The following is a 14,720-nucleotide window of genomic DNA, read 5'->3' as shown; positions in this document are numbered from 1 at the left end:
TCATGATCTCAGGGTGGTGAGATCAAGCCCCACGTCAGACTCCATGCTGCGTGCCGAGCCTGTTTAAGATTTTCTCTCTCCCTCTCCCTCTGCCCCTCCATCTCTCTCTCTCCCTCTGCCCCCCCCCCCCAAAAAGTGACTGATGATAGATAATTGGTCATTGCGTTTTCCCAACACCATTTGTTGAAAAGACTGTCTTTATTCCATTGGATATTTTTCCTGCTTTGTTGAAGATTAGTTGACCATATAGTTGTGCGTCCATTTCTGGGCTCTCTAGTCTGTTCCATTGATCTATGTGTCTGTTTTTGTGCCAGTACCATACTGTCTTGATCACCTTTGTAATAGAGCTTGAAGTCCAGACTTGCGATGCCTCCAGCTTTGCTTTTCTTTTCAAGATTGCTTTGGTTTTCAGGGTCTTTTGCAGTTCCATACAAATTTTAGGATTGTTTGCTCTAGTTCTGTGAAAAATGCTGTTGGTATTTTGTTAGGGATTGCATTAAATGTGTAGATTGCTTTGGATACTAGAGAAATTTTAACAATGTTTGTTCTTTCAATCCATGAGCATGGAATGCTTTTCCATTTCTTTGTGTCATCTTCAATTTCTTTCATTAGTGTTCTATAATATTAAGTAAAGATCTTTTACCTTGTTGATCAGGTTTATTCCTAGGTATCTTATGATATTTGGTGCAACTGTAAATGGGATAGATTCCTTGATTTCTCTTTATGCTGCTTCATTATCGGTGTATAAAAATGCAACAGATTTCTGTACATTGACTTTGTATTGCGGCTGCTGAATTTGTGTATCAGTTTTAGCAATTTTTTGATGGAGTCAAAAAAATTTTTGATGGGTTTTCTACATAGACTATCATGTTGTCTGTGAATAGTGAAAGTTTGACTTCCTTGCTGACTTGGATGCCTTTTATTCCTTTTTGTTGCCTGATTACTGAGGCTAGGACTTCTAGTACTATGTTAAGTAACTATGGTGGGAGTGGACATCCTATCATGTTCCCGACAGTAGAGGAAAAGCTCTCAGTTTTTCCCCATTGAGAATGATATTAGCTGTGGGTCTTTCCTACATACACATATATAGCCTTTATGATGTTGAGGTATGTCCCTCTATCCCTACTTTGTTGAGGGTTTTTATCAAGAATGGATGCTGTACTTTGTCAAATGCTTTTTCTGCATCCATATCATTCTTATCCTTTCTTTTATTAATGTGTATCACATTGATTGATTTGTGAATATTGAACCCCCATTGCAACTCAGGAATAAATCCTACTTGATTATGGTGAATGATTCTTTTAATGTACTGTTAGATTTGAGATTTTTCTTGCTTCTAAGGGAAGGCCTGTATTGCTATATACTGCCCACTATGACCGCCTCTGCTGCATCCTAAAGGTTTTGATTGTCATGTTTTCATTTTCATTTGCTTCCATTTATTTTTTTATTTCTTCTTTAATTTTCTGGTCGACCCATTCATTCTTTAGTAGGATGTTCTTTAAATTCCATGTTTTTGTGGTCTTTCCAAATTTTTTCTTGTACTTGACTTCAAGTTTCATAGCGTTGTGGTCAGAAAATATGTGTGCTATGATCTCAATCTTTTTGTACTTGCTGAGGGCTGATTTGTGACCTAGTATGTGATCTATTCTGGAGAATGTCCCATATGCACTTGAAAAGAATGTGTATTCTGCTGTTTTAGGATGGAATGTTCTGAATATATCTGTTAAGTCCATCTGGTCCAGTGTGCCATTCAAAGCCATTGTTTCCTTGTTCATTTTGTGCTTAGATGATCTGTCCATTGCTGTAAGTGGGGTGTTAAAGTCCCCTACTATTACTGTGTTATTGTATCAATGTTTTCCCCTATGTTTCTTATTAATTGTTTTATATATTTGGGTGTTCCCAAGTTGGGGGCATAAATATTTACAATTGTTAGATCTTCTTGTCAGATAGACCCCTTTATTATGATATAGTGCCTTTCTCCATCTCTTGTTACAGTCTTTGGTTTAAAATCTAGTTTGTCTTATAAAGGTATTGCTACTCTGGCTTTCTTTTGACTTCCATTTGCACAATAAGTGGAAGTGGTTCTCCATACCCTCACTTTCTATCTGCTGGTGTCTTTAGGTCTAAAATGAGTCTCTTATAGGCAGCATATCGATGGGTGCTGTTGTTTTTTATCCATTCTGACACCTTATGTCTTTTGATTGGAGCATTTTGTCCATTTACATTCAAGAGTAATTATTGATAGATTTGAATTTAGTGCCATTTATTACTTGTTTTGTAATTGTTTCTGGTGATGTTCTTTGTTCCTTTCTAGTCTTTGTCACTTTTGATCTTACTTTCTTACTCAAAGAGTCCTTGGAGGTCACCAACCCCTTTAGTTTTTGTTTGTCTGGGAAATGCTTTATCTCTCCTTCTATTCTGAATGATAGCCTGCTGAATAGAGTATTCTTGCCTGAATATTTTTCCCATTCAGCACATTGTATATATCATGCCACTGTCTTCCTGTCTGCCAAGTTTCTGTGCAGAGATCTGCTGCTAACTTTATCTCTCTTCCCTTGTAATTGAGGGACTTCTTTTGTCTTGCTGCTTTTAGAATTTTTTCTTTATCTCTATATTTTACAAACTTACCTAAGATATGTCTTGGTGTTCACCTGCTTTTGTTGATTTTGTTGGGAGTTCTCTGTGCCTCCTGGATTTGGATGTCTGTTTCTTTCCCCAGATTATGGACGTTTTCAGCTATAATTTCCTCAAATAAATTTTCTGCCCCCATTACCTTCTTCTTCTGGTACTCCTATGATACGAATGTTATTATGTTCTATGGAGTCACTGAGTTCTCTATGTCTACATTCATGATCTAATATTTTTCTTTCCTTCTTTTCAGCTTCATTATTTTCCATAATTTTTACTTCTATATAACTGATTCATTCCTCTGCTTCTTCCATCCTTGTGATCATTACATTCTGTTGGTTTTGAATACTGGTTTTTGCATTTTTCATTTTGGCCTGTCTAGTTTTTAGGATTTTTTATCTCTGTGGTGAGGAACTCCCTGGTGTCTTCTATGCTTTTCTCAAGACCAGCCTGTATCCTTATGATTGTTGGTTTAAATTTTGGATCAGGCATATTACTTATATCAGTTTCAATTTGATCCCTGGTCATGACCCTTTCATGTTCTTTCTTTTGGGATGAATTCCTCCATCTTGGCATTTTGTCTAGGTCTCTGTCTTTTTCTCTGTGTTAGGAAAAACTGTTATGTTTTCTGCTCCTGAGAGTAATGGCTTTATAAAATAGAAGTCATATACTGTCCAGGGCCTGGCACTTCAGAAGTGTCTCTGGTGTATGCTGTATGCACTCTGCCACTGTGTTTCGTCTGCTCTTTCCCTCAAGCAGTCCTCTGTAGAGTTTCTCTTTGCCTGCAGTGGGGAGTGCTTGGACCTTGGCCAAAGTGTAGCAAGTTTTAACTAGGAGTGCTCTGGTCTACACCTGATGTTATTTCCACTACAGCTGAAGATTTTTGGAACTTTATGGTCAGTGGATGTGATGCCTGACGTGGGTTTGTGCTCTTTTGGGGGCAGGGCTCACTGCATTGGTTCTCAGGCACACTTGCCCCCGAAAAACAGCTCCCGCAGAGGACAGGGGGAAAGGGACTTGGTGTTAGTGGTTTAGGCTGCCAGTGTTGGCACTGTGCTGCTTATTGAAGTTAATTTATGCTGAGGGGAGGGCAAGGGAAATGGCGCCCACCAGCTTTTTTGTCCCCAGAGAGGCAATGCCACGTCTCTCAGATGTGCTCCAAGACGGGTGACCCGTCTCTCTCATTGCATCCCAGGGGATCCTAAGATCACACAGTTTGTCCCCCTCCCAGACTATCTGCGCTCCTTCTCCATAGGAGCACTGCAACACCCACCAGACTCTACACCTGCCATATATGGGACCTCTAAAACTCCAGTTTTTGAGTTCCACTGGTTGTAAAAACTCTCGAAAATTAGCCCTTCTTGTTTTCCCAGTCAGTGGCTTTGGGGAAGTGTTTTCCTTGTGCACTCCTCTTTCTCTCTCCCTCCCTCCCTCCCTTCTCTGTAACCAGGGTTCCTTCCCCTCCACAACATCTGTGATCCGTTTCTCCCCCAAACCATGTCTCCGCACCTCCTACCTTCCATGATGCAGCCTCTTCTCTCCCTCTCGTTGTGCAATTTGTTTTCAGTCCTCAGATCAATTTCTTGAGTGTTCAGAATGATTTGATATTATCTAGTTGTGTTCAAGGGACAAGGCAAGCCTAAAGTCCTCGTATTACTCCACCATCTTAGCTCCTCCCTATCATTACAGTCTTAAATTACACATAGACATCCCACAGGCTAAGAATCTGCTCTGGGTATGTGCTACATTGTAAAAAGTGTCCTGAGATACTATAAAACATCATTATACAGTCATTCAATGCTTCTTAAGAGAAAGACTTCAAGAAAAAGTTGACTACTTATATGGAGTGTTTCATAGATTTGAAGACTGGTGTTAGAATCATAAAGCGAGAGGTACATTTGATTTAATGAGTAATTATGAATAACCATGATACTTTTCATTTTTATGGAATTTGCTTTTATAATAAAATGAAAAGTATACCTTCTGATTCCTATCTTCCAGGAGCATTCAGTATGTAAAATCATGCTTGGAGAACTGAAAATTATCTACTTTTTCAGATGTACACAGGACTGTCTTGGTGATGAAGAAAACTCTTCTTATTTTCAAATAGAATACATATACTTTGCACGTGTTTTTATTAACTTCTGCTGTGTTCCTAATTGTTATAAACATTTTTGGAATTATAAGAAGGCAGCTTCTCTTTTCTAATCAGTAATTTACTCCTACTTATAGCTGTGTTTAACTTAAAACCTGATATCACAGATTCAGACAGAAACTGTAATTCTTTAAAGAACAGATTCATCCAGGTTACCTTCAATAGGCTAGAAGCAGAATCTCATATTTAATAAATGTTCTCTGAATAATAAACAATAACAACTTGTAATAATAAAATACGAATCCAAAATTTCAATCCATGTGGGAGACTCTCCCTATCTGGCCTCCTCCACTGATACCATTATTACAACACAAAAGAGTCAGAGATCATATTCTTGGTCTCCTTTACCCAAAGAATTTTCAGAAAGTATGTAACAAACCAGATTTTCAATCGGTGACTACTCGCGTGCAAACACTTCAGTGGTTCGGTGGTGAACAAGACGGGCAAGGACGGACACTTAACAAGTAACTGCAGGTGCTCTTAGAATAACTAAGGCATAAACTCAGCATTTTTTCTAAGTGTATACCAAGAGGACTTTAGGTGACCAAGGAGTCAGAGAATATTTCCTTGATGTAGTGAGATTTGAGGAAGAAAGTTAAAGAATGAATAGGAATTGGCCAGGAAATTATGTGGTGGGACAGCATTCCAGATAGAAGAAAGTGCGTGAGCATCCAGAGACTAGGGTAAGTTTAAGAATATTAAAGAAATGTAATATACCAGGGCATAGTGAGCAAAGGGAAAATGTATATGATAGAGCAGGAATAGGCCAAATAGGCCCAGGAAGTCAGACCTTGATCCTGAAAGCAATGGGAAGCCATTAAGTGGCTTAAGGGAAAGGAGTGACAATAAGGTTAGCACTTTAAAAAGATTTCTGTCTGGATTATGGAAAAGAATAAGAGTTGCAGTCAGGCATGCACAAATAGATACAGAGAATATAGTTAGAAAGTTGGGAATGAGTTTAGAGGAGAGATTAAGTTACTTTGACTAGAATGATAGTAATGGTGATACAGGGAAATGGAAAATTATTGAAACTTCTGGCAGTAGAATTTATATGATTTGGTGGTCTTGAGAATTGGGGATGAAGTTGTAGGGGATATAAAATAGGGTGATTCAGTTTTCAGATAAGGTATCATTCATAGATATAAAAACAATATAAATGTCATTAAAGCTTCTATTTTAGATTTATTAGAATTGCTTACATTTACCATGCTATGATTCTAGCTCTCCCCTCTTAATCAGAACAGGTCAGAGACATAGTTATACTTGCTGTTTTCATTTCCATTTCTTACTTCCATTCACTCTCAAGTTATTGCAATCTGTTTGGAATTACCCCCATTCCTGATGTTTATACATAGTCCAATGAAACCACTTAAAGCAAAGTCACCAAAGCCTTTACTGAAGCTAAATACAGTAGACACTTAAACTTACCTCTATTTAGACATCCTAAACATTTCAGGAATGAAAGTATGCCTTAAAATTGTTTTTTTAAGTCATATGTTAGTAGTATATTTCTAAACTGAACACAAAATTATGGAAATAAAAGATCTAAAAAAGAAGATATTTGGAATTAAATTGTCTCTAAGAATTTCAGGGATTATTCAAGAATGTAGGAGAAACGTAAGGGAATGTAGAGAAAATGTAGAGAATATAGGGAAAGGTAGGGAGAAATGCAGACAAGGAATATATGAAATACATAATAAGAAACATGGATCATATCCAGTATAGAGGATCAAATGCAAAAGTTCAACAACCAACTAGAGTAGTTCGAACCTAGAATTCTACATGTAGTTAGTTTAACAATTGAGTTTAAGAGATATTTTCAGACAAGAAAAAATTCAAAAAACCTATATCCCATTTAGTGTTTCTTAGTGATTTCCTTGGGGATTGACTCCAGCAACATGAATAAATAAACAAAAGAGAAACATAGGCTCTGGGAATAGGGAACCCAACCAGAGATGTTATAAAGGGAAATCCTACTGGATATCAGCTAGGATAGGGATGCTGGAAAAAAATTTCTTGTGCAAAAAATAAAAGTCATTAAAAATCCACAAAACCAAAGGAAATGTCATCAAATGCTGCACTTGGCATTGTGGTAAACAGAGTAATGGCAATGTGGTAAACACTGTATAACGGCTTTGGTAGGTTCAATTTCAGGTACAAAATTACAATCCACCTTTATGTTATAAAAGTAGAGATGACAAAAGTTAAAAAATAGAAATGAAAGAATGAGTTTGTTACATTTCATTTGGTAAACTTGTCTAGAGTTCTCTGAACAAGAAATAAAGATATAATTATGTTATGTAAAGTTACAAAAGAGACCGAGGGAAGAATTAACACTAGTGACACAATTGCAGAATGAGAGAGAGGGTGAGAAGGTATGGGGGGCTGTTAGTGGCTACACCACCTTTCCATGGCAAAAAGTCAATAAATGTTGCCTATAATTGATCCACATAAGAATTAGAAACAGAAGCATATTACTTAGCAATATAGACAAAACACCTTTTGAAAGTGGTAACATGGGAGGAGTGAGTTTAATAATGGAATGTTGTCTTCATTATATATATTAGATCTCATTTTTAGTATGTTCATGCAATATTTTTATGTATCATTTTAATTGCACAGAAAATTTTGAAAATAAAAGTACATTAGAATTTTAAATGATAATGATGTTATAGTCTCTTCTAATATTTTTAAAGATGTTTTTATTTATTTTAGAGGGGGGAGGCGCAGAGAGAGACAGAGGGAGAGAGTCCTAAGCAGAGTGTACTGGGTGCAGAGCCGGAGACCCTGAGATCATGACCTGAGCTGAAGAATCAGATGCGTAACCAACTGTGCCACCCAGGCGCCCCAATAGTCTCTTTAGATCTGATGGGATGAACTTTTGATTTTATATATTCAAGAAATACTTGTATTTGCATCTTTGTTTTTCAAAAGTCTCTTCATCAGTGACTATTAAATATATCAAGTCATCTTTCACATATAGTATAACCACTAACAGAAACTTTTCCATATTATCGTTTTTTTAAATTTAGCTTCCAACACTTAGTTTAATCCATTATCCACTGACCACTAGGTTGTTTTTCAAAGAGTAATTATTATTTCATTCTTCACATCACAGGTAGGTCTATTTTCATTCATTTTTTTTCAAGTCTCGTTAGGTATAGGGAAACAGACAAAAAGAAGTAGCTCCTGTTTTCGGTAAGTGTTGTGTTCTAACAAAGATCATTACCTAATTTCCAAATTCACTGATTATGGTGCAATACCTCTTTTCTTAGAATATACTTCTTTTGAGTACCTCCCGCCCCTTGAAACTTTATCCTTCTTTGCTCTGAGTCGAGGTTTTTTGGTTCTGTCACATCTGGCTGGCTAATCTCAGTTCCCTTAACTTGATCAATTTCCAACTGCTTTTAAAATGTAGGTTCCACTTTTTTTTTTAAATCTCTTTATTTGACACATTATCCCTCAGTGATCTCTTAGTCATTGACTATGTGTATATTTTTTCTTCTAAGTGCCTGACCTACATATAAGCATTAGGATGTGCCATAGGCATCTTAAACTTAACTTTCCAAAACTGAATTTCCTTTCTGTCCCCTACTCTCACTCAAAAGTGCTTCCTTATGCCCTAAGATAGCACAGTTCTTGGCAGATAGAAGTAGTTCTGATGTTTTAATGTAGGGAAGGCCTTTTAAAACACAGACTGCTAGAACTTCTGGTTCTGTGGGTCTGGGGTGAAAACTTCCAATGTGCATTTCTAACAGGCTTCCCTGTGATCCTGGTGATTTATCTTCACCTTAACTGCAGTTTGAGAACCATTGGCATGCAGCAATCAGTTAATATTTGGTAGATCAATAATTACTATAAATGGATTAATGTTTAAAATATGTAATACGGGTTCAAAAATCAAATTGAACTCAGTATGATTAAATGACAAGAAATATTCATAGAACTTTGTCTGAAAGAACAAAGAAGATCATTTGGTGAAACACTCTCTTATTGTAGATTAGTAAACTCAAGTATAAAGGGATTAAATGATTCATATGAGGAAAAATAACTACATTCCACCAATCCTAACTTTCCATAAAAATAAAATAACTTTATGTGTAACATTTGTATTTAGCTGATCAAGGATTAGTTTTCTAATTCAAGATAGACATTGAGCAGATTATTTGTTTCTCTAGATGAGTAGGCCCTTGCAAATAGGCACAAATTTTGTAAAAATGAATTGAAATACTACTAACTTCTAAGGCTGCCTCCCATGCCCACTGAAATGCATGCAAAAAACAGAGAAATCTAGAGCTTAGTACCCTGGCTAAGGTTAAAGATTCTCACCAATCGAAGCAATGTTTGGGCAAGCAGTTTTTTGAGAAGAGTAAACAGAGATTACTTGACCCCTACTGGTCCTGAAGAAAGTTGAATCCTTTATTTGTCCAGAACTGAAAGGACTTTCATCAATGCAGTAAGTGTCAAAACTGTGGCAGTCCTGTGCTCTTAAGCTGTTTTATTGTTTTCCCAAGTTTGAATATTTAACAAGATTCACCAGACTTTACTCGTATGAGGCATTTGTTTAAAGGCAAAGGATTACAGGGCTTTGGAGAAAGAGAATGCACCCATGGCATCAAAGGCCCAAGAACCTTTCCCCAACATGAGCTCCCCGTGGGCTCAATCTTCAGGCATGTGGAACATGCTGAGTTTCTGGCTTGATCCACCAAAATCTGTGCAAGGAGCCTTGGTTTGGGGGGGAGCTCAGCAACAAAGCTCTCAGTAGCTCTTTAAATAGTCAAGCCAGGGGTGCCTGGGTGGCTCAGTTGGTTAAGCGACTGCCTTTGGCTCAGGTCATGATCCTGGAGTCCCGGGATCGAGTCCCGCATCGGGCTCCCTGCTCGACGGGGAGTCTGCTTCTCCCTCTGACCCTCCTCCCTCTCATGCTCTCTGTCTCTCATTCTCTCTCTCGCAAATAAATAAAATCTTTAAAAAAAAAAATTAAAAAAAAAAAGTCAAGCCAGAATAATCAAACCAGATAGACTAGCTGCAAAGCATTAGTGCAAAAGTTAAACTTGGGGTTCCCAGTGGAGCCTCGGACCCTAAACAGTACATCAAATATCCCACTGCCCTCTTTTTGGCTAAAAGAAAAAAATCAGATGCATGGATGTCTCTAGAAATAAAGATAGAGCTTTTTCAGTCCAGCTGCAAATCAACTTTATCCTACACAGCAGTCTTATAGAGGTCACTGAAACTTCTTTCTTATGGACCAGCTGCATGAGGGTCAAGCAGACTGAATCCCAGGTCTCTAGAAGTGGGTTACCAAGATTAGGTAGGCATACAGATTCTGAGCTCTTCAGGAAAAATTAACCAATCCTTCTCAAGTACATGCTAGAAGCCACTTACACAAGTGACAGTGGAAGCATTGGTGTCTAAATATAAAATGCTTAAATCATAATCAAGTTGCTTCAGAGAGAGATATATATAGGCCTGCAAGCTTTAAATACTTGGGGGACAGTCTGGTGACCAAATAAAGAAGTCTCATGACAAAGTTGTATTTCCTTTAAGAATACTAATCTCCAAAAGGGAATGTCTTAAAAATAGGAATGTTATGTGAAAGGAAAGTATGTCCAAAAAGTTGAAGAAATATAATAGGTTGCTGTTTCTGATTAGATGTATGTGTTATCAAGTACCAATTACAAATACACTAATTATGGACAAGGAGTTGGGAGACCTCTAAGTCATCAGGAAAAGATGTGAGGAAAAAAAAAAATATCCATGTGTTCTCCAAAACACAGCAAATGTGTTTTTTTAAGGGAAGAATCTTATTCCAGTATGTTTATCCAGTTTTATTACCTACTTTTTTATTTGTATTCAATTTTATCATCTATGCAATGAAACTCATTTGGGAGGCTCTAATTAATTGTTTCAAAGTATGGTCTCATGACTACCTGCATTTGCAACTTCAAGGGAATGTTTCTCAAACTTAAATGTGTATAGGTCATCTGAGAATCTTTTTTTAAGATGTAGACTCTGATTTCATAGGTCTGGAGTAAAACCTGAAATTCTCTTCTAATAAGTTCCCAGCTAATATCTATGTTCCTTTTTGAATACCAGGGATTTATTTTCAAATTGCGTATGTGTGTGTGTGTATCAGTGTATGTGTAAATTCACAAAAACAGATACATCAAGGGAATCAATCTCTGGAGTTAAGCCTGAAAAATCTGCATTCCCAAAGTCAACTTCAACCCAAGTTTTATCAACAATTAAGTTTAAGAACTACTTGGTTAAATGAATTTAAACATCTAAGTTAACTTTTGGCTATAAAATTATGTGGATCTAGTCTCACCCTGATACTCTTTAAGTCCTAAATTGAAGGGTGACATATTCTCACACTTTTCAGGCCATCTGTGTTGCTTGAGTATCTATGACTTGGAAACAGCTGCCAAGCTCTCTGTCACTAAATTCAAATTTTAATTAGGTCTGATCTTTTGCTAAAAGGTCTAAGATAAAACCATTTGTTCTACCCAAACCTAGGAGATTCTATATCTGGATGAGGGGCCAAACATAACATGATACTTCTTCTAGAACACAGCTAAAAAAAGATTCCAAAAAAATAACATCACATTTTTTTCCTGTCTCGTCACTGAGCTTTTCTGGGGTGACACCTTAAATTCACTCTGAACTCCTTTCATGCCCCTCCACATCTCAGTTCTCTACAGGAAATGTTTACCTAAATAAATCCCTCGCAGGGTATGTGACATAGAGTAGGTACGTTACCTCCTTGTCCATTAGTTCCTTCCCGTCAAAGGATTTCTTCTTTTTGTTACTGTTATTCAAATATTATTGAATTGAGCACAACAAGGTAACATGATGATTTCTCATACAGCCTAACAGTGTTTTCTAATTTCCTTTTTCCTTTCCTTGCAGTATAAGCAAGTGGAGCAATACATGTCATTCCATAAGTTACCAGCTGATATGCGTCAGAAGATACACGACTACTATGAACACAGATACCAAGGCAAAATCTTTGACGAGGAAAACATTCTCAGTGAACTCAACGATCCTCTGAGAGAGGTAAGATTTAGAGTCCTTGACCTCCATCGTACATGGTCATGGTCGATTTTCTCTTTTCATGGCAAATCTCCAAGCCCGTGTTATGATACTACTCAAGAAAAATCAGAACTAAATGTTAACACATCTTTTTTTACCTTTATTCTCCCATAGGTCCTCCCGTATATAGACTTTTAATTGTTGAAAAAAAAAAGTACTGGAAAATTGTTCTTATACTCATGATTGTCAGAACGGTTTTATCTTCGATATCTGTGGTTGTAAGAGTTCCTTCATGTGTCCTCATTGTCTATATCTTGCACTCTATCCTCTCATGTTTACTGAACTGTTTATCTTCGTTTTGATTTCTCCTCTCTTCCCATGTTCATTTCACCTATTTATTAGACCTTAGACCCTGATTACAGACTAACCTGACCTGTTGCAAGTAATTCATTTTGTCCTATCTCCTCATTAAAACACTTCAACGTCAGTACTCACCTGTTTGCCTTGGAGCTTCTTTCCATCCCTCCCTAGAAGGCTTCTCTCTGCCCCCGGGGAATGTTCTGGTCACTCCTAGACCAAAAGAATATTGGTGTGATTGTTCATATTTCTCACACTGCTTTTCTTTCCCTTCTTTCTTTTACTACCAACCTTCTCAAATGATTACTGTGTAGTCATTACAATGTGTGGTTTGATCTCCACTTCTTTACCGTAGTTGTTTCCTTGAAAGTTATCGATGATCTGTTACTCATCAAAAAGCCTTTGTCTTTGAACCCTTGGTGGTCCTTTTAAACTGTTAGCAAAACACACAACCTGAATCTCTTTTTTGGGCTTCCTTAGCACTGAACCATTACTAAGCCTTAGGCTTTTCATTTTGCATTTCTGGATTTGTTCTTTTTTTTATTTATTTCTTCTTGCACCTTAATTCTGTAAATATTGCACTCTTAAGTTCTTGCCATTAACGCTGTTTTCTTAAAATCTACATGATTTTCCCGACTCCATATATAGTAAGCTATGTAATACAGTCATTATCTTCCATTACTAAACCATTTTTCCTTTGAAGTCTCTCAGTAAATGTTTTAGTCATTCTCTCAAATCATTTGGAATGTAAAATTATAGTCTTTTTTCTTTTAATCTTTTTCTGCTCTGCCCGTCCAGTCAATCACCAAATGCCATCAGTTCACTGTGGCAGTCCGTCCCACACCTGCGCCCTTGTTTCCTTGCCCACCACCGTTGCTCTGACCTTAATCTTCTCATGTGGACAATCGGAACTGTCTCCTTAGTTTGCCTTCCAGCCTCTGGGCTGTTTTCTCTAACTACCATTTAAAACATCATTGCCAGATTAATCTTTTTTTTTTTTCTTTTCATATGTACGAGCTACTCATTTCTCTGCTCAGAAACTTTCACTCTTTACATACAAAATTAAATCAAATTTAGCCTCCCTAGGCTCATATTCCAGCCCTTCTGTGCTCTGATTTCAGCTAAATTTCCAGCTTTATTCTCCCTGCTGCTCTACGTGTTCCAAAGTGGCCTAGAGCCAAACTGTGCAACTTGCTGTTTTGCAAAAATCAATTATAATTTCTCACCTTGCATCATATGTTTTTCAGAAATGTCTGTCATCTGTTAGCAAAATCTAGTTCGAATATTTCTTTATTTACAACTATTTTTTTTATTTTCCAGGGTAGATTTCATTTCTCTTTTCTCTGACCCCTAATGCACTGAGTCAGCAACTCATGTGTGCTCCTTATCTATTCCGTCTCTGTTATCATTAGTGTTTCATATTTGTTTTCTCCACTTTTGTCTTGAAAGTTCCTCAAAAGCAAAGGCTCATTTATAGTTTAAATTTTTCTTGAAATTCCTAGTACATGTAGCATATATTAAATGCTCAATAAATATTTTCATTGCAACTAATGTCTTTACCATTTATAACCATTCCTAAGCTTTTGCATCCCCTAAAAGGTATTCGTAATTTTTTTGAGCCTTAAACTATCAGTTAAGAGTTTGTCAATAAAGGAGCTAAAAATCTGCTGTTGATTAGCTTATTTTCTTTACAAACACCTCAAATAAGAATATCATTTATTTATTTATTTATTTATTTATTTTGCTTTGGGAACCACAATTCAAACTTCATTTTTTGTTGTATTTTTAAAAATAAAATAATGGGTTTTTTTTTTTTAATCTATCAATATGCTTTGCTTTATCTCTTTGTTGGATTACAGAATTTGTTTTAAATCTAAATCCCCTAGGGCGCATGGGTGTCTCAGTCCACTAAGCATAGGACTCTTGACTTTGGCTTCGGTCGTGACCTCAGGGTTGTGAGATCAAGCCCTGCTTTGGGCTCTGTGCTGAGTGTGGAGCCTGCTTAAGAGTCTCTCTCTCTCTACCCCTCTCTCTCCTACTTTCTCCCTTTTTAAAATAATAATAATAATAATTATTATAATAATAAATAAAAAAATCCAAATCCCCTTCACCGAAAGGCAGAAGGTCAGGACACTGGAACCAGGCTGGGTTCTCAAGGGCCCAGAGCGGTTCAAAGACAGGACAGGAGAGGCCATAGCAGGGAGACAAATATAATCCAAGAGACAGTATCAGATATTAAGACCAAATCAAAAGACAGGAAGACACTATCAAACTAAGGATATATTTCAAAGAAACAGGAAAGGGTCACCTGGGTGGCTCAGTTGGTTAAGCGTCTGCCTTCAGCTCAGGTCATGATCCCAGGACCCTGGGATTGAGCCTGCATCAGGCTCCTTGCTAGGAAGCCTGCTTCTCCCTCTCCCTCTCCCACTCCCCCTGCTTGTGCTCACTCTCTGTTTCTGTCAAATAAATAAATAAAATCTTAAAAAAAAAAAAAAAGAAACACAGCAATTTTAGGATTCCAGCATAAAATGTCATTGGGGGAATAGAG

At 37.1% G+C, this 14,720-nt stretch overlaps 1 protein-coding gene across 1 annotated transcript in view; it reads left to right on the top strand.

The window, feature by feature from the left end:
* The window catches only part of HCN1 (hyperpolarization activated cyclic nucleotide gated potassium channel 1), a 399,792-nt gene that overhangs the window by 314,336 nt on the left and 70,736 nt on the right, over window positions 1-14,720 (top strand). The window contains exon 5 of the mRNA XM_036111774.2: window positions 11,693-11,839. Coding sequence (XP_035967667.2) covers window positions 11,693-11,839 — 147 coding nt within the window. The remainder of the gene's footprint in view (window positions 1-11,692; window positions 11,840-14,720) is intronic.

This window comes from Halichoerus grypus, chromosome 2 (genome assembly GCF_964656455.1).
Source record: "Halichoerus grypus chromosome 2, mHalGry1.hap1.1, whole genome shotgun sequence".
Classification (NCBI taxonomy): Eukaryota; Metazoa; Chordata; class Mammalia; order Carnivora; family Phocidae; genus Halichoerus; species Halichoerus grypus.
The sequence above is the reverse complement of the archived record's forward strand: the minus strand, read 5'-3'. Positions and strand labels throughout refer to the sequence as shown.